The sequence below is a fragment of the Calidris pugnax genome, unplaced genomic scaffold, assembly GCF_001431845.1.
Source record: "Calidris pugnax isolate Ruff unplaced genomic scaffold, ASM143184v1 scaffold113, whole genome shotgun sequence".
In the NCBI taxonomy this organism is placed as follows: Eukaryota; Metazoa; Chordata; class Aves; order Charadriiformes; family Scolopacidae; genus Calidris; species Calidris pugnax.
This window is the reverse complement of record NW_015090879.1, coordinates 1,795,534-1,814,943: the sequence shown is the minus strand read 5'-3', so window position 1 is coordinate 1,814,943 and position 19,410 is coordinate 1,795,534. Positions and strand designations below refer to the sequence as shown.

At 46.6% G+C, this 19,410-nt stretch overlaps 2 protein-coding genes across 5 annotated transcripts in view; both read left to right on the top strand.

Annotated features, from left to right (window-relative positions):
* Positions 1-17,642, top strand: part of SFPQ (splicing factor proline/glutamine-rich) — a 21,490-nt gene extending 3,848 nt beyond the window's left edge. Inside the window, exons 2-13 of one of the 4 annotated variants that reach the window (XR_001412538.1) lie at positions 2,939-3,546; positions 3,900-4,088; positions 4,185-4,486; positions 4,602-4,697; positions 5,895-6,091; positions 6,370-6,454; positions 6,755-6,872; positions 7,091-7,139; positions 7,219-7,340; positions 16,333-16,377; positions 16,660-16,734; positions 17,561-17,642. Coding sequence is in view for 2 of the 4 variants with exons in the window: in XM_014946532.1 (XP_014802018.1) it covers positions 2,899-3,546; positions 3,900-4,088; positions 4,185-4,486; positions 4,602-4,697; positions 5,895-6,091; positions 6,370-6,454; positions 6,755-6,872; positions 7,091-7,139; positions 7,219-7,340; positions 9,989-10,126 (1,944 nt within the window). In the remaining 2 variants the exon portion in view is untranslated. Of the gene's footprint in view, positions 1-2,795; positions 3,547-3,899; positions 4,089-4,184; positions 4,487-4,601; positions 4,698-5,894; positions 6,092-6,369; positions 6,455-6,754; positions 6,873-7,090; positions 7,140-7,218; positions 7,341-9,988; positions 12,163-16,332; positions 16,378-16,659; positions 16,735-17,557 lie in introns of those variants that run through there. The other 3 variants (XR_001412537.1, XM_014946534.1, XM_014946532.1) reach the window with 3 other exon arrangements.
* A 1,509-nt stretch (positions 17,643-19,151) lies between these two features.
* Positions 19,152-19,410, top strand: part of ZMYM6NB (ZMYM6 neighbor) — a 2,187-nt gene continuing 1,928 nt past the window's right edge. Inside the window, exon 1 of the mRNA XM_014946451.1 lies at positions 19,152-19,163. Within this exon, the coding sequence (XP_014801937.1) occupies positions 19,152-19,163 (12 nt within the window). The remainder of the gene's footprint in view (positions 19,164-19,410) is intronic.

Sequence of the window (19,410 nt, the reverse complement as noted above, 5' to 3'; positions counted from 1 at the left end):
GTTGAGCCCTAGGGTAATGAAGGCGCTCTGCAGAAGTCCCCGCTGTGCTGGGCAGGTTCCACTTGGGCCAGTGGATCCTGCAGCTGGGCAAGGACACCGGTCTGCGCCTTCTGGGTGCCTTCATCTCCCTGTCCACTGCTCCTGCTGGTGGATTTTTAACATTCCCGAGCATCTCTAGCTCTATGACATACTAGAACTTGTGCAAACAGCCATTAAACTGTTCCCCTCTAGGTCAGAAATGCCCAGGGAATGCAGACGCGGCATCTCCTCACCACGTTCAGTTGCTGCTTTAGCAGTGGTACACGTTCCTGTGATTCCAGCAATTCTACTGTTTGTACACGGGACACTTACAGAACCTCATGGGGTAATTAGTCTTAATTAGCAGGTTGGACACATGCGGCTTTTTCCTCCTGCAATCTGCAATTAATACTATAGAGAGGATGCAGATTTCTCCTTCTCAGGCTTTCATTTCTGTTTAGAGGAGGAGGAAACAGTTTAGGGGAAAATGATCTAAATCAGCCGCCTGCTGAGATGCGTGTCCTTCCCACCTGAGGATTTCCCTGCGCTCGTGGCAGCTGAGACATTCTGAACTTCAGACACCTCAGTGTCAGCCCCATGCCCTCTTCCAAACATTCCTCTGAGGCTGCTGCAGGTCTTGTTCTCTTTGGTTGTGGATTGCTCCTCAGTTCACTTTTGCAGATTGGTTGTATGGTATGAAAAACGTTCTGAAATTGTAACACTGGGGGTGTCTTTTCGGTAGATATTAGTATTTTGGGGCAGGAAAGGTCTTGAGTTTTCTCTCCTTTTTCTTTTTTTTTTTTTGGCTTCTCCCAAGAGCCCCCGTTAAACCAAATTCACGCTGTGTACGCGCCAACCACCCCAGTAACCACATCACTCTGGAGAATGAGGAACTGCTTCAGATGTTATCACAGTTGTCACCAGGAGTTTCCAGACTCAGGAAATGTTTATTTGCACTGGGACATACTGGGGAGAACATCTCGAGTTTTCTTCCCCAGTGTTTGTTTTCGTATGGGAACAGCGGCTGCCTGGTGTGAATATTTACAAAATAGGTGACTGTTACCAGAGGTCATTTTTATTTCAAGTCCTCAAGAGCCACGTTGCTGTTTCTTTGATTTCAAGCCCAGGATAAATACTCACATTGCAGCTACAAACCCAGTAATCATATCCCGGCCTCGATCCATGGAAATTCCAAGCTGCTTTGGGGACTTGAAATAATTTTTACAGATTTATGCAGGACTGGGGGCAGATTTATACTCCTTTATTTCTTTCAAAGGATGCTAAAAATTAATCGCTGCCTAAAATACGGTTCACTTCTATTTAGGACACAACAAAGGCGAAAACAAGCCTTTTACACTCATTATTTTTTTGCTGCTTCCTGAAGAGCCGTACCCCTGGGGCAGCCAGGCGACGCCGGTGGTTGGTGAGCGGTAGGAGCCGGTCCCAAAATTTCTTCTTCCAGCACTTTAACCTCTGAGACACCTCGTGGTGGAAACATTTACTGCTCGGAGAGAGGGGCTGACATCACGGGGAGAATCCATTTTAAAACAACTTGGGGCTTCCATTCTGCTGCGGTGGGAGGTGGCCGAGGCCACACAGCCAGCAGGACGCTGCCCTGGGGAAAAGATCCCTCCCTAGCAAATTTTTATTTTAAAAAAAAAAAAAAATCTAAACCCACAGGGAAATTGATTAGTTCAGAATAAAATCCACCTTTGCCCGCGGCTTCACAAATATTGATGAGACGGATTGATGATATTTAATCACAGCAGCGCAGCAATTAACGGTTTCTGGGCAAATAAAGCAGAACAGGTGGCTCTGCCTCAGGTTTCACACGGGGTTTGGTCTTTCGGGCCCGAAACTGACTGTGAGAGGTCGGGGGGGGCTGGGGGGGGGGGGCGTGGGAGCGAAACCCTCCGGAAAAGTGAAAGTGTAAACACCCTCACGTTATTGTCACGTTGTGCTCACGTTATCCCGTCCCCGTGACACGTCGCTGAAACCGGTGACGTTACAGACACGGCCTTTGGGCCTGGTTTTGTGTATCAGAGCGTGGCATCCGGTGACCGTAACCCCGAGGGATTTTTACAGCTGCTTTATTTTTCTGCCCTTTTACATTTTGGGGGGGATTGACCTCTGCCTGCCGGCCAGCAGAGTGGGAGCACAGAGGCCTGTGCCCACGGGGAGCTCGGCCATGGCGGATTGCCCGGCCTCAGCTCAAGTGTTCGCTTTTGGTGCTTCCCTTGAGTGAATAAATAGGAATTTTTTTTAATATCAAATTCGCTTTCAGCGCAGAAGCGAAGGCTGCCGCTCCTGCTGAACGCGGCCGACTGTATTGACTTGAAAATCTATTTCTTTGACGTTTTTCCAGCGGAAGCCTGTGGCGGCTCTGCCGGGGGCGCGGTGAGGCCCCGCGGGTGAGCGGCCGCTCGGACCCCCTGGAGCCGCGGCCTGCGCCAGGCCCCGCGCCGGCTCCGACTGACCGCCCGGGCAGCCAATGGCGAGCCGCGCCTCCTCCGAAACTGCGCCTCCCGCCGATCAAACTGCCCAATCAGCACGCAGGAGGTTAACGGATCGTCCCGTGCGAACGTCGGCGGTCAAATGAGCCAATCGGCAGAGGGCAGGTTCCTTACCAATGAGATCAAAGAGTTAGCGGAATAGAGGCATGCTATTGGTGGCTCCACCTATCGGTCCGCTCCGCTGAGGCCGGTGATTGGCTATTGGGGAGGAGGGGGTGGCTTCCGGGGGCGGGGAAACTATATTAGGGGCGGACAAAGGCGGCGGCGAGGCCGTTCAGCTCGTCGCCATTTTGAGCAGCGGGCTCTGAGGAGCAGCAGCTGCGGCCGGAGCACCTCTCCTCTTCCTCCTGCTCCCTGCACCACCACCATGTCGCGGGATCGGTTCCGTAGCCGTGGCGGCGGCGGAGGCGGTTTCCACCGGCGCGGTGGCGGCGGTGGCCGCGGCGGCCCCAACCACGATTTCCGTTCTCCGCCGCCCGGCATGGGCATGGGCCAGAACCGCGGCCCCATGGGGGGCGGCCCGCAAGGCCCGGGCGGCCCGCCGGGCGGAGGCCCGAAGCCCGAACCTCCGAAGCCGCCCGCCTCGACCTCTGCGCCGCCTTCTTCGTCCTCTTCAGCCGCCGCCACTACGGCGGGGCCTGCCGGCACCCAGGCCGGCCCGGGAGCGCCTCCGCCGTCAGCGCTGCCCGCGGGGCAGACGCCGCAGCAGCAGCCCCCGGTGTCGACGCCCTCCTCGACTCCCTCCGGCCCGGGGGGACAGCCGCAGCCCAAGCCGAGCCCCAGCCCTACCCCGGCCGGCGGCCCTAAGAAAGGACAAGGACAGTCGCCCAGCGGCGGGCCCAAGGGACCGGGCGGCCCTCAGCAGGGGCCCGGCGGGCCGCACAAAGGCGGGCCGGGACACCGCGGCGGGCCGGGCGGAGAGCCTCGGGGCCGCGGGCAGCAGCACCAGGGACAGCAGAGCCTCTCCTCGCAGCAGGGCTCGGCCGGCGGCGGCGGCGACAAGCTCTCGGACGAGGTGAGTCACCGTCGGGCCCCCCCACATCCCCCTCCCCGAGCCACAAGATGGCGGCGGCCGGGGACGGCGGCTCCGCGCGCCCGCGCCGCCATCTTGAGGGGAGGAGCGCGGGGGCCGGGGGGGAGCCCGGGCGAGGCGAGGGGAACGGCGGCGGTGGCGAGCGCGGGAGGGCTGCGGGCACCCGAAATGTGATGTGCGTGTTCCCTAGGTGCCCAGGCAGCTCCCGACTGCGGCCTGGAGGGGTCTGTGGCGGCCTGGGTTTGTATTCGCTCGCGGTGCCCTGGGGGCGCTCAGGGCCGAAGCCCGGGGGAGGTGCAGGCGGCGATGGCTCGAACTGGTCTCCTTCTTTGTAGGGATTTAAAGCAAACCTCTCTCTGCTGAGGCGACCCGGGGAGAAGACCTATACTCAGCGTTGCCGTTTGTTTGTTGGGAATTTGCCTGCTGATATAACAGATGAAGACTTTAAAAGACTGTTCGCCAAATATGGGGAGCCAGGAGAGGTTTTTATCAACAAGGGGAAGGGCTTTGGATTCATTAAATTGGTAGGTTTTTTGTATTAAACGTCCATCCGTTTAATTCTTACGAAACGGTAGTTTACAGATTGATTTTTCTAAATCTGGATCTTAAAATTTCCTCAGGAATCCAGAGCTCTTGCAGAAATTGCGAAGGCAGAACTGGATGATACCCCCATGAGGGGCCGACAGCTCCGGGTTCGGTTTGCCACACACGCTGCTGCTCTTTCGGTGCGCAATCTTTCACCCTATGTGTCCAACGAGTTGCTGGAGGAAGCTTTTTCCCAGTTTGGTCCAGTGGAAAGAGCTGTTGTGATTGTAGATGATAGAGGTAGATCAACAGGAAAAGGCATTGTTGAGTTTGCATCAAAGCCAGCTGCGAGAAAAGCATTTGAACGGTGTACTGAAGGAGTGTTTTTGTTGACAACGTAAGTATTTTGGTGCTTAGGGTTTCTAGGTTTAAGCTGAATAAAATCATCAGCTTAAGAGTTTTTCAGAGTGGAGGTTCTTATGGGGGAGTAAAGTGGGTGTTTTTGTGTTCAGCACTCCTAGGCCAGTTATTGTGGAACCGTTGGAACAACTGGATGATGAAGATGGTCTTCCAGAAAAGCTTGCTCAGAAGAATCCAATGTATCAAAAGTAGGCACTATCTTTTTTGGTATAAAGAGTATATAGATGATGATGTGGTATTGTGAAGGCGGTGGGGTAATTTTTCAGAAACAGGCTTTGAATTTTGATGAGTACTTTTGGTTCTTGGGGGTTTTTTGGTAGTAGTTTGTCTGGTGGTCAGTCAATCTTGTTTGTATGAGAAAGCGTGCAAAATTACTTTGATTAACAACTATTAACAGTTTAAAGGCAGTGTCTTTGAAAATAGTGTAGATTAATGTAGTGTTCCTAAAATGTTGAAATACTTTACATTGCAAATGTATGGAAAGCTTTTGAACTTCCCTAGTTTTGTTGCATTAATTACTGAATTTTAGACACCAGTTTCTTTATATGACAAAATAGACTCAGGCCCTCAGGCATTTTGAAAATTATTTAAGTTATTTCATGCCTTTGACACAGTGCTTTGGTTAAGTTGGCACTGCTGAAACCCGTCTCTCCATACAAGTTTGTCTGGTGGTCAGTCAATCTTGTTTGTATGAGAAAGCGTGCAAAATTACTTTGATTAACAACTATTAACAGTTTAAAGGCAGTGTCTTTGAAAATAGTGTAGATTAATGTAGTGTTCCTAAAATGTTGAAATACTTTACATTGCTAATGTAGGGAAAGCTTTTGAACTTCCCTAGTTTTTTTGCATTAATTACTGAATTTTAGACTCCAGTTTTCTTTATATGACAAAATAGACTCAGGCCCTCAGGCATTTTGAAAATTATTTAAGTTATTTCATGCCTTTGACACAGTGCTTTGGTTAAGTTGGCACTGCTGAAACCCGTCTCTCCATACACTGTTGTTTGGAGGAGCTGTAGCTACTCTGGCAAAGGCCTGTCTGGTTTGAGGGTTTTGTTGCTGGCAGTGGAGTGTCTAAGGCAGAAGGTCAGAACAAGACAAATGTGCAGTAGAACTGTAAGCGGGAAGATTTGCTTGGATGTGATAGTGCAGGAGTCTCCATATTTGCTGCAGTAGTCACAGAATTTATTTACATTAAATGCTTCACTTGAAGAGTGTAAAATGCTGTGCTGTTCTCAGCATTGCCTCACAGCAACTTTTCTATCACGTAGTTGTGAGGTATTTTCAGGGCTCCTTTGATGTTCCCTGGTAATTCTGTTTGTGATCTTTTATTGACCTTCAGCTCCCAGCTTTACCCAGTTTGAATGAGCCTCTTCCTTTCCGCAGGGAGAGAGAGACTCCTCCCCGCTTTGCTCAGCCTGGCAGTTTTGAATTTGAATATTCCCAGAGGTGGAAATCTTTAGATGAAATGGAAAAACAGCAGAGAGAGCAAGTGGCAAAAAACATGAAAGATGCCAAGGACAAACTTGAAAGTGAGATGGAAGATGCTTATCACGAGCATCAGGCAAACCTCTTGCGTCAAGGTAATTGGCTCTGAATTCTGTATCCTCTTTTTGCTTTAAATGCTGCCTTAAATGTACAGCAGTTGAATGGTTTGGTGAATAAATGAATGCTTCTTACTACTAACTTGAGAATTTCAGGCTTAAAGAGCAACTGGTAGTTTTTCAGTTTTTATTTAAATGAAGTGTTACAAATAGTGATGCTCAGGAGGCAGCTGTCTGCTGTAGTGCAGACAAGGCTGAGCTAATTCGAATCTGACACAAATCTGTGAAAAAGCTGCTGACAAGCTTCATTTCTGCAGACCTTATGAGGCGTCAGGAAGAGCTGAGACGTATGGAGGAGCTCCATAACCAAGAAATGCAGAAACGCAAGGAAATTCAGCTGAGGTTGGTTTGGCTTTCATGGGATTTTCTCAATGTTGTATTTGTTTTGGTTTTTTTTTTTAAGTGACTTACATGAAAGTTTTTATTTTTCAAGAAACACCATTGCTGCTTCAGTTTGTGTATGAGAAATTGAACTGCAGTGTAAGTTTCTCCTTGAGTGTTTGAATATGATCTTTGGTTTTTTTTTTTTTGCTTAAGTGTAATTATTTAGTGCCTTTTAAATTGCTGCAGCAAGTGCTGTTGGTGAGCAGTGTTGTGTGTGTTGCCATGCCCAGCTCTAACGGTCTGCTTTGGGGTGCTCAGGCAGGAGGAGGAGCGTCGCCGGCGGGAGGAGGAGATGATGATCCGCCAGCGGGAGATGGAAGAACAAATGAGAAGACAGAGGGAAGAGAATTATAGTAGAATGGGTTACATGGATCCCGTAAGTGAAATCATGATGTTTTGTGGATACGTTAAAATATTCAGGAATTTCTTGGATGTATTTTTGAGATTGATGCATTTTGCTTCCTTTAGGTTAGATAATGCAATGTCTTTGTGTAGGTGAGATGGTCATAGTTGGGTTTTCTTGTGCTTTATCTCCTGAAAGGTATGGATTTCAGTAGTTTATTCTCAGTGCTAAAATTTGTTTCTTCTACGCAGCGGGAGAGAGACATGAGGATGGGTGGTGCCACCACAATGAACATGGGAGGTAAAGAATTTTTAAATAATGACTTTATGTGGTTAACTTAGAAATGGTCAGAATATGATTATATATTTCTCTTCCTTAGATCCTTATGCTTCTGCAGCCCAGAAATTCCCACCTCTGGGAGGTGGTGGCGGCATAGGTTATGAAGCTAATCCAGGAGTTGGCCAAGCAGCCATGAGTGGGTCTATGATGGGAAGTGACATGGTAACGTATCCCGTGGGGGCTCTCGTTCAGCACGAGGGAGATGTCGTGGTTGGGATCTGAGTTCTCTGCCAGTGTTGGGATGGTTGTGGACATTCCACTGTGAACTGCTGACTCTCCTGTCAGGTGTTGAACACTCAGACTAGTGTGGCAGTCCGTAGTGCTAGATCAGTTCTTAACCATTACGGTAGCTTACACAGTCGGAAGTTGTTTGTAAGTAAATTCAAATGTGCTCTCAAGCATATTTGCAATTAACTCTGACTTTATTGGACTTTGGAAATTGTGCGTCACTGTTAGGCTTGGAAGGATTTTTTTTCCAATAAATTCTAGAGGATCTGACAAATTTCATAATTCATGTACATCTGTAGCAGCTTTTCAGTAAGTAATTTGATATTCTGTGCTTATGGACAGGAGAGATTTTTGTTCTCCTTTCCAACGTGTAACACTGCGTTTATTTTGGCCCTTCCAAGCCTAGTTAGGATTGATGCATGTTGGTATGGGTATGCTGTTAATTCAAAAATCTGCGCTCATGTCTATTTAAGCAGCAGATTAACTTAAGTAATCAGTGGTGAACAGCATATCACTTACTCTGTATGCTGATGTTTGCCATAGAAGAGCAGAAATGCTGTTTTTTAGCTTAAACATATTCCAGTGATCCTTGACTGTAGCCATTTTGTGATTCCTATCTCACAGAGGAATGAGCCCGTTCTTCTTTTCCTGTGTTGGGCATGACTATGTAGGTAGAATTTGTTAAAGCTATGGCATATCTCACTTCCCGAGGTATGTTTCCAAACTGTACTATTTTTGGCACACTATACGTGTGAATGGGCGTTGAGCCTGCTTGGTGTTAGCACACTGAACCAATATGGATGTAGATTAAAGAAATGCTTAATGGGTCGGATGGAAAGAGATGTTGGCTTAGGTGGCAATATTAGTGTGCTTTCACTTTCACCCTCCTGAAAGGGTGTACACTCTGTATCACAAGCTGAAGTAAATGATTTTTGGGTGGGTTTAGGGCTCTGGCTTAACGTGGTGAGCTACCAGAGTAGCTTCTCAGGTATCTTCCGTTATTTTTTGGGGGAACCATATCTTTGGAATAACTTCTCAGAGCATCATTGATTCAGTAGACAGTGCCGTTGGCCTTAATGTATCTATCTAATCTACTGATATTTGAGCAGTTCCTGAGTTTCCCGTGCCCAGCTAGGCACTCTGTGGTGAATGCTGTGTACATTTTTCTCCTGAAAATCCCGGTCCGGGTGCATGCTGAACTTGTGTTATACTTGAAAATGTGATCTGGTCAAAAGGTGTGACAGTCAGATGGTTTAACTGCCTTGAGTTTCTTAGGATGGGGACCTCTGCCACACAGTGCTGTCACAGTGACTGGGCTGATACCTTTTAAACAGAATTGAAGATGAGCTTAAGCTGCCGTGGATTAGGCAGAAAGGACCTATGTAATCTTTCTGAAATTCCTTTCTTGGAAGGATTGAAACTAACCTTCAGAAGTCAAGAACTTGGAAGTGTGAATTTTCAGTTGCAGATACCTTTTTGTAACAAGCAACCTACCATTGGTCTGTTACTCAGTAGCAGAAAACTTGCTTGAAATGAAAGTTTAAAGCTATCTTTGACTTCCCAATTTGTCAGTTCTCTAGATTGAATGCTGACCACACCTGCTGAATCAGTAACTGAATGAAGTACGTGCAGCTAGAGGTGCTAGTGAAAATACCTGAAGTCTCTGCTTTATTGCAGGGTTTTTTTAGCTTTTACATCTTGGTGTGAAACCTTTCAACGCTGTGAAGCTGTGAATTTTCCAAGAGCCTGTGGTGAAGGTGGGGTGGGAAGGGAGATGCTGACCCCTTGTGCATAGCTCTAACTGGAAACACTGAATTGTAGCTCTTTGAACACGTTTTGCATATTATACAGCAGCAGTTCTGGAGTACTTGGGATTTTAACAAATGCAAGTCTTTTGATCGAGCAATTGCGTTGGTTAGGTAAATCACTGGTCATTAGTTTTTTTTTTTCACATTTTTTTTTTCTTCTTGCAATCCAGTAGTGCTCACACTCAGGTTTGGTTACTGCCTAAGGCCTCTGCAGTTTAGTCAGCAGACCGTAGTCTTAACCCCATCTTGAAAAGCACATGGTCTCTATTGCAGCACATGCCATTCACTGGTGAGTAGGCATTCTGTTTACAGTGACATTTGACAAATGTCAGCTTGTACTTCAGTGACCTGAAGATTGGTTCTCTGGCTAGGCTGATTTGGAAATGACAGTGATGCAATCTAAGCTTTTATTGCACTAAAGGTGAGAAGTTTGCGAGCTATTTGCATTAACTTGGTTGAAAATTGCTAGAGCTCATTTGGAAAAGTTGTTAATTCACATCTGCACTAATGCTTACATTTCTAGCACTGCAGGGAGGATCTGTTCTTTGTAACAGATGTATGAGAATGCATCAAGTGGGAACATACCTCAAGGCATGTATTACAATAAACTAATTTTTAAATTACCCTTTTTTCCTTTCTATGTTCCCGGTACCTGTGGATCGGCTCAATGGTGATTGTATCGACGAACCTTGACTGCGGAACCTTCTAAAAATATATACTTAACACACATGGACATCAACTACATATAATGAACTGTTAATTCTGTTCCAATAGCGTCCTGAACGCTTTGGGCAGGGAGGTGCGGGGCCGGTGGGTGGCCAGGGCCCTAGAGGAATGGGGCCTGGAACACCGACAGGATATGGTAGAGGGAGAGAAGAATATGAAGGCCCAAACAAAAAGCCCCGATTTTAGATGTGACCTGTAGTTTCATTCCAGTTTGTTTTTTGTCTGTCTTGTTTAGACACCAACTTTTTAATTCTTGCATTTTAGTAAGAAAGCTACGTTTTTATGGATGTTAGAAACTTACTGACCTAATATTTGTAAGTGGTCTGTTTGGGCGAGTACAATTTAATTATGTAATGCAGTGTTTCAAAACAAATTTAGCTGTTTTTTTGATGTATAACGTCCCTAACTTGATGGCAGTGTACCTTGTGCCACTGAATTCCCAAAGTGTACCAACTTTTTTTTACTGTGCTTCAAATAAATAGAAAACTCAATGTAGTAACTCTTCTTGCCATTCGTGGTTAAACAAACGAGGCTGAATCCCACACCTTCCGCAGTAAAGCGAGAGCCTGGAGTAGAGGTCGGACTAGACCAGGGTGTGGAGCTGCAGTGAAGAGAGAGAGATCTCTTCCCGTAATGCCTCTAGCTAAAGATTGGGTCAAATAGTAGCCTAACTTGCCAGTAAGTGCAGATTTTTTTTGAGCATTAATTGTGCTGCAATAAGAAAGCAAATCTTGCAAGTGCTGTAAGATACACTAATTGAAGCTACGCTGCGAGCAGTGCAGTGCGTAACCAACTGCATCTTTTAGCTACGGATAACGGGTGGTGGGATGGTAGCACCACCTTGGCAGTTACTGCTTGGAATCTTTTAAAGACTTTAAGCAGAAGACTAGCAATGGTTATTTTAAAATAAATTGATAGAATGACTTGTATTGGCTGACTTCCTAACTAAAGGATTGTTAATGTGATATTTATATGCTCTTAAGCTGTCTGAGATTACAGGATCTGGCCTTGCTCCGTATTGTATCCTCACCTGAAATTGCTTGGCAAAAAGACCAGAAGTGTTACTTGAGTGATTAAGGTTAACTTGCTTATGTCCTCATGCTAATTGGGTGGACTAATCTGCATAGTTGAGAATACAATCATTTGTATAATGGGGACTGCAGGAACTATTCTTCAATCGTGTAGCTGGTGGGCAAATCCTAAAAACCTGTATGTAAAATACAGAAATTGGCTTGCTTGCATGATGGTTATCGCTCTTTTATTATTGATGTTTGGAGATAATGCATCAAAAGTAGTATCTGAATCTGGAGTTTAATAGTTAATACTACACAGTGCAAATAAACTCCCTTTAAGGTTCTTTTGTAGAAGATTTGATGAATTCGTTAGCTTGCTGTTCATTTTATTAAGCCCCAGAAGAGTTTTCAAAGCATTCTGGACTCACTGATAAGGTAGTTGCTCTGTTTATTATTACACTCTACCAGATAAGCTGGGAACGTGACTTCCCAGTGCAAAATACCTTGGTGTTCATGCAGGATATGTCAACCTGCTTGGCACAAAGTAGGTAAACTTAGTTTGGCTGTGCTTCACAGGATCCCCCGAGCACCCAGCATTCTGTGAGTAGCTTTAAGCTTCCAAAGATCTTTCCATTCCTCGTGCTAAGCATTGGCTAATTCTAAATTCTATGCTAAATTTTCTCTGTGGTTAAAAGTTGAGTGTCAGATTGCAGTATTTCAGAGTGCAGACGATCCCTCTTGAAGTACTCTTAAGTGCTGTTACTCCTTAAATGAAAAAATGGCATGTTGTGAAATGCTGATACCAGGTAACACTGACTTTGACTATTAAGCGCACTAAATAGCGACTCAGCTTATTTGGTGAATGCTGCTTTATTTTTCCAGAAAAGTTTGGGGGTTGATAATATGTTACAACAACGAATTGCTCTTCAGGAAATTCTGAATTGGCGGTTCCTAAACTGCAGGCCAAGTAGGTGGGAGTACTTTTATTGGATACTTAGTTTAAAAATCAGCAGTACCGATGCAATTTGCTTTGTTGAAGTAGTATAAAATAATGCCTATGTTTTCTGGAGGGTGTTCGTGGGACACCCACAAAAGGTGAAGGTGTCTGAGATGGGGAATTCTGATCATAAACATTAAATTAATTTTTTCAGTTTATTTTTCAGATTACATGTCATTCTTTATTAAAGAGATGCTGGTGCATATCCTAAAGTATGTTCTTTTGTAGTTCTGTAACTTGGAAGAGTGAAGGATGCTGATGTCCTTGTACCTTACAGAGGTGGTTTTTTGGTACCCCTGTTTTGTACGTAAGCTACCGTTGCTAGGTATTAAAAATAGCTGAGTTGCAAAACCATGACTAGTAAATACATTGAAAGATTTGGCAGTTTTCAAAATACCTCTGAAAGTTTGGTTAAATGTAGCCTTGTTGTAGCTGCATAAGCAGAATTTCTAAAATAAGTTCTGCTTTGAGTTGCATGTATTAAACAGGCGTACAATTAACTAGCCAACTTCTTCTCAAGACTTTTTAAAGGTGGTGTCTTAAAAGCTGGCAAACATGTCAACTTGAAAATCTGATACATGTGGGAGGCGAGAAAGTTAATGTTTGTTTGATCTGTTCCTATGAGGTTTTGGACTTTTTTTCATAAAATCAGATTGATATATAATTGAACCTTTAAAACCACTTAGAAAAGTGCTTTGTTGGTCAGACCTGGTTTTGGATGGTCTGGATCACATAACACATTTTTTGTACTGGACTTGCAGGACATTGGCTGTTGCAATTTAGCTCGCTTTATCAAAATTCAGCCTATTTTGACACTTAGATTTCTAAAAACTGCAGCATGTAGAAACTGGTATCGCTGTACATATATCTTCACGCTTTCTCATAAATGAATACAGAATAATCTTTATCTTCTGGTGTAGACACATTACACTAATCATTTATACAGCTGATGAGAAACTGAAACTGCTTTTGAGATTTTGTGGTATTTTTGTGGTAGAAAAAAAAATTCTTGGCTTCTCCTTGGCAACCATTTACTGTGGCAGCAAGTTTTTGCTGGAGTTTGAGACTGCAATTTACACTTAAAACTAGTGGCCTGCTCCATAACTGCACTTAGCCAGCATTTCTGCAGTTCATAACTGTGAGGAACGTAGTACCACAAATGGCAATGGACATTAGGACCCGGATGTAGTATTCCTGCTTGCTCCAAGATTCTCATTGCCGACTGCGTCCAGGTAGGTAACAAGCAATATCATCTAAACTTGGTGACTTTCTATGTAATCTTATACTGTGGGTATTCTGACATCACACTTCTGACTGTGGAATTACAGTGCAGCACTCTCCATACCTGTATGTTTAGCTTGCATCAAAGCTGCGTGGTTTTCGGTTTTAAGCTTTGTCTTTGTTCAGAGTCAATAAGCAACTTGCTGTGATTCTTAGATAAGTAATTTCAGACCCGATTCCTTTGTGCATATGACTCGGCCTGGGTGGATTTTTCTTAGTTCCAACGTAACGAAGATGTTCTTAAGTGAGCTTTGTGGGGAAGAGGGATTGTGATCTTTTAACTCACTTAACAAGTGAACGAGGTGCTCTCAGTGCCTAGAAAAGGACTGCTGAAACTTCTCTGTAGTGACCAAGTGGCCCATCTGCAGCACATCCCTTTGTAGAGTCTTGGCTCAGCAGGAAACGCGTTAGTAATCACTGCTCTAGCCTTGTGTGCACTTGGGGATAAGTCATTTGCTGATACAGGCAGCCTTGAGACTGATTTGGAGTATTTTTGAGGACATACAAATGAGTGCTTGGATGGATATCCCCGTGAGTAGTTTCACAGAGCTTATTGGACATCTCATTTGTCTTTATTTTAGTCTTTGATTGACAAGCGTAATACATTCCTCTGCCTTTAATTGACAGTGATGAGATTCTGTATTTCTGCCTCGTAGAGTCATCTTGGTAGTGTAATGCTCAATTTCATTTTTCATCAGTCTTGGGGATGCAATTCTAAAGTCTTCATTACTAGAAATACTGAATGTAGTGTTTCAGGATTAACATGCTCACACTTGCAGACATCCAGACACGCTCATCTCCAGCTCTTTTGCATTAGCTCTTGAACCTGAATTGCAGGGTCCCTTGTTCCAGCACATGATCTAGCTCTTGTCTGATGTTCAGTTTATTTTGGAGGTGGTGTAATGTGTTTTCCCGCTTGTTCTGCAAAGTTCTGCTTTGCATACTTGTTCCTGGTATTATTGTCACATTTTGAAACCCTTCTGTGTTACCTTCCAGGCAAGACTCTTGCTGGTGACCAGGGGATCTGCTCGACAGCCCTGCCCTCTGCTGTAGCTCTCTCTGTTCCACTGAAAGCTTCAGTAGCAGCTGCACCTTAAGATCATACCAGCAGGTCTTTGGTTACACCCCAGTGAGTGTACCCGAGCTCCAGCGAGTCAAGCAGTGACACGGCTTGTCACCAAGTCACTTTGGCTTTTTGTGATGGCTTAGTCTTACCTGTGACTAGAATTGAGTAGCAAAACTGACGGCAGTATGCATACTGTCATGTAGCAACACTGGATTATGAATCTTTAAACCAATGCTCAGATCTGACTTAGTTTTTCCAATGTGCTCTGGATACTTGACTTGACCTGCAGGAGTGTCGTTGGAGGGGTTTTTGGCACATCTGCCTCGTTCTACGTACTTGAACTAGCAGGTTTTTGACACTCTTGGAGCAAGCAACCGGTGACTGAACCGTGGGTCTCATACCAGCTCTGACTGCAGTGATGAAACTCGGTGTGGTAGCTAACCTAAACACAAACAGCCATGTCTGCTCTGAGTCAGCCTGTAACGAGTGGGGACAAGAAATGACATTTAAAGTGCTTGCATTGTGTTTCATCTTGGTTTTACCTGTGTGTGAAATACACTTTTTCTCAAAAAGCTGATCTGAAGCTCAGAAGTGTGGTGTCAGAATACATATGCGTACCTGGCTGGCCCTGGGAGCCAGACACTGGTGCTGTCAGGAGAGAGCACAGCATAGCGTGGATGGGGGCTTTACTGTAACATTAAGCATACAAAGTGTTGATTTGCTTGCAGTTTTCCCCATAGCTAAACACTGAGGCCTGTGAGTAGTTTTAGGACTGGAGCAGTAATGGGGTTGCATGTCTCTGTTAATCATTGCCAGCTGCAGTGACACGATCAGGAAGGCCAGTGTTTGGTTCCATTATGTTCAATGAGGCTCAGCATGTTGGAAAGGATGCATTAAAAGTCTGCTGTTCTGGGTAATTACTTGGCTTCTTCCACTACTAGCAAGTTTGGAATCAGCTAATTAGCTTCAGAGATTTTTTTTTTCCTCTCCATACCAGCTAGTGGGGCTGTTAAATAGCTGCTTACTGGAAAAGGCAAAAAAAAAAAAGGGAGGATTGGCCTTCTCCCACCTCTGTCATTGCTGCTAGATAATGATTGACACGTTAGGACTTGGCTGTGCAATCCCGCAGTGGTCTGTGAACACCCCATCTCTCTAAATGTTGCTTCTGAACACCAGTACTGAAGAGCTAACTGGGGAGGGACGGGAGGAGTGTGCCTCTCAGCGAATCTGGAGTGTTAAAAGGATGCACAAAGATATAGTATCCCTTATGCATGGTGTTTGTCGCTATGGCATAGAAAACAAAACGTGCATATTCTACTTCTGCTCCTGAGGGCCATGATTAAAAACCCAGGTGGTGGGTTTGAGACTAAACTTGAACTTGGCCCTGCCTGGTCAGATCCCACCGTGACCATGGTGGGATTTGCCTCCCAACCAGAGGCGTGCACAGAAAAACCTTGTCCTGCTGCATCCCCCGCTGCTGCCCAGGGCAGCGTGCCCTCATAGCTCTAGTGAAGGGGGGGGCTTCAGAAGGGCAGAATCTGGTGCTGAGCAGAAAAGAGTCAACTGAGAGCTGGTCCCCAGGGTCCTCCTCCGGCTCCTGAAGCACTTGTGGGACTATTGCCCCCAGGGCTGTTAGGAGTCAGTCCAGGGACATGGCACTCCTTCACGAAGGGGAAGAAGCAGGGCAGGAGACAGCAAATTAGGGTAATAAAATAGCTGAAGCAGCTTGACAAAATTGTTAATGCCTTCACATAAGGGATAGTATACCTCTGGCTGCAATCAGACCTCACCGTACGCAGGCTGGGGATTGACGGTTTGTGCTCAGACAAGATGCAGTTCTTCAGTCAACTTCCTGCAGATTCCTTCAGCTCTTTACAAGTGTTTAGGCTAGCCTATTTCTGCCCCTTATTCTTAAATTCCCCCTCATAACTAATCAGTCCATGTATGTTAAAAACCTGATTTTTTTTAAGTTAGTCTTTGAAATGGTCAGAATTTGTTGCGTATTACTCTAATAACTTCAGTTGTTATCCTTTAGGTGAAGATGAACGCTGAGTGAAGCTGGAGTGCTCATCCACGGGAAGTAAGCATCACTTCAGTCTTGTTCTCAATGGGGGAAGTAATAAAGGCTCCTGGACACTTAGTGTTCAGTCACTGGGTACCTGGGAATTGGGGAATATTGGGAAATAGGAGAATATTGGGAAATGGGGGTGTGTGAAATGTGTGGGGAAGAACTGAGAGCCCGCGGTTGGCTCCAGCAGGGCTTGGTATCGTGGAGACAGTGGTTAAAAATAGTTTTTTAGATGTGGGTCTGTACAAAAGGTTTCAAAATCATGGTGAGTCTAACTTGTGGATGTTTTTGCAGTCGAGAAGCTGAGCATGAGCACATCCAGCACGGTGCCCAGGGGCGTGTGGAGGGACCAAGGGACAAGTTGAGCAGGTGAGGGGCTGGTGTCCTTACGCTGCTGGGAGAGCGCTCCTGTGATGTATTGTGTGCTTCTTGCCTCAAGTTTGCCTGTGTTTAATCTCAGTTTCATATAAAACTTGTGAATCTTTCTTTTGTAGAGCCAAGAAATAACCGTTGTTTGAGGCTTTTCAGCCCCTGCAGCATGAAATAAACTCTCTCCTCTGAATGCTGTGGGGGGTCCAACAAGAAATAACCGTTTCTGCATTCAGGCTCCAGTGAACGGGGGGGGGTGACTGTCAGCAAAGCAAAAGGGGAACAATAGAACAGTTGCTTCTCAAATATTAGTCCAACTAACAGTTGTTTAAAAGCTACTTTTCTGAAATGCTTTAATGAACATTCAACTTTCAAAATAACCTGGAAGATGAATTAGCAAATACAAGAGCATGAGCAGGTAGCGATTCAGGGAAATAAATGAACTTGCAGAGCTGCAGTTAATGACATTTTCCCTCTAATTTACCACTAAAATTATGAGGGGGAACGTGAGGTGTTTAAAATCTTGTGTGAGGAGCAACATGGTAAAGTACCTTAACTCGGGAGTGGTGGGTAAGTACCAGCTTGGAGAAGCCCCAGCTGAACCAGTGTTGAAGTGAGATTCTGATGGTGAATTCCTGTTGAATTCAGTGTGATTTGTCACTGCTGCTCTTGTTTCTGGGGAGGTAAAACACAAATACATCCTGGGGATGTATGAAGCAGATGGAAATGTGAATGCTGGGGATTGAATCTCAGGTCTGGTCTGGGGACTTGGGACACCTGGTGGCTTTGATGTTCTTGCTCATTGTGTGTTTTGCACTTGCAGCAGAGGCTGAAGTCTGAACGCGGCGAAGAGGAGCCAGGAGCATAGCATTTTTAAAAATAAAATATTTAATTTTTTTTTTACAAAATGACTTGTGTTTTATTGCAGAGTGTGCTCAGTGAGTAAGCAGTTGCTCGGCGTGAGGAGGTGTGGGTGGATGGGACGCTGCTGCCAAGGCTGTGGGAGGGAAGCTGGGGGGGCTCGGGTCCTTGTGTCCCCTCTGCACCACCACAGGCAGGGGGGGAGAACCCCTGTAACCAGTAAAACCTGACAAATACCAAACACAGTTTTGGTTTTTTGCTGTGGCTGTGCCATGGGCTTCCCCTCGTAGTTCAAACGCTCTGGTTTGAGGCTGGTTGTACCCCTGGGCAGCTGGAGGTGCTGGTGTTGGAAAGGTGTTGTGGTTCCTCAGGGACTGGCTTTGGTGCCTTTGTCCCAGCTCCTGCAGGATTACACAGCTTTTTTTTTTCCCCTCCAATTCTGTTATTTTCCAGTAACTTGGCCTAATTTCTTTACCACCGTTGCAGCATGGGCTGCTCCCTCTGTGAAACTGTTCCAGCCTGGATGTGATTCCAGCCTTCCCAGTGCTCAACTTCCTCCTCCACCTCCTTTGTCACAAACCCTGCTTTGCTTTCTGTGTTGAAATGGGATTTTTTTTGAGGAATGGCAAAAAGCCCTCCTGTTCCTCCTCATTTTTGGTGTTGGCCCTTCTCAGGAGGTGGGTGCCTGGCACAGAGGCTTTCCTGGTTCTGCCAAAGGTTTCAGGAGTGCCTGTAATTAAAATAATCAGGGCCTGGGTGCGGATATGAGGTACCACATGGAAGCTGAGAGGGATTTATTGACCTGCTGTGGTGCCCCTCTGCCCTGGGGGGCTCTGAGCCGGGGTTTGGGGTCAGGGTGGGTGGTGTGACCCCGGGCAGGACAGTGCCCAGGTGCCCCTCAGTGTCCCTTGGGGCAGGCAAACACCCGGGGAAATGCTTTTGCAATGTTTGCACAAAAAAACCCAACCTCTGGCCCGGCCCTGAGCGGCCTCTGCTCCCTGGTGGGGCTGGAGAAAGGAGCCACCGATTTTTTTCAGCCAAAAGAAGAGGATTTTGGGGGTGTGTGTGTCCCCGGGGGAGCAGTGCCAAAGGCTCCCTGGGGTAACACCAGCGCAGGGAAGCCCCAAGCCCTCCCTGGGGCACAAAATGTTCGGCACATTTTGGTCTTTTTAATTATCATTTTAATCGTTTTTCCCCCCCCCAGGGGACTTTCTGGGACGGGAAGGGCTGGAGCCTGCCCCGGCCCGAAGCTGTGTGTCCCCCCCCGGGGCAGGGAGAAGCTCCAACCCCCGGGGCTGCTCTCGCTGCGGTTTCCCCCCGCAGAGATGGGGTAAAAACAGCGTGTGTCCCCCCCCGGGCCGGTAATTTACCCCCCCTCCGGTAAACCGGGAGCAGCCGGTGCAGGCCTGTGCCTCCAGATTCCTGCTTCTTTCGTGATTTATTGGCATTTAGAAAAAAAAAAACCCACATTTCCATTTGAATTCCACCAACGTCGGTGCCCCCCCCCGGTTCTCCCCCATCCGGGGCGGCCGTTCCCGGGCTCCCGGCGCAGGGCGATGGCGCAGGCGGTGACGCAGTCCCGGGGGGGGGGATGAAATGAAGGGGAAGGGGGGGGGGCAGCCACCTCCCGCGCCCCCCCCGGGGCTCCCCGCAGCCGGGAGAAGGAAATCCCTGCGGGGTCTGCCCCGTTACCGGCTGCCCCCGTCCCTGCCCGGGCCACCGCGGCCACCCAGAGCCCCCCCTCCCTTTGCCCCCTCCGCTTATGACACCCACAAATTGGGGTTTTTTTTTGGGGGGGGTGTCCCATTTTTTTCC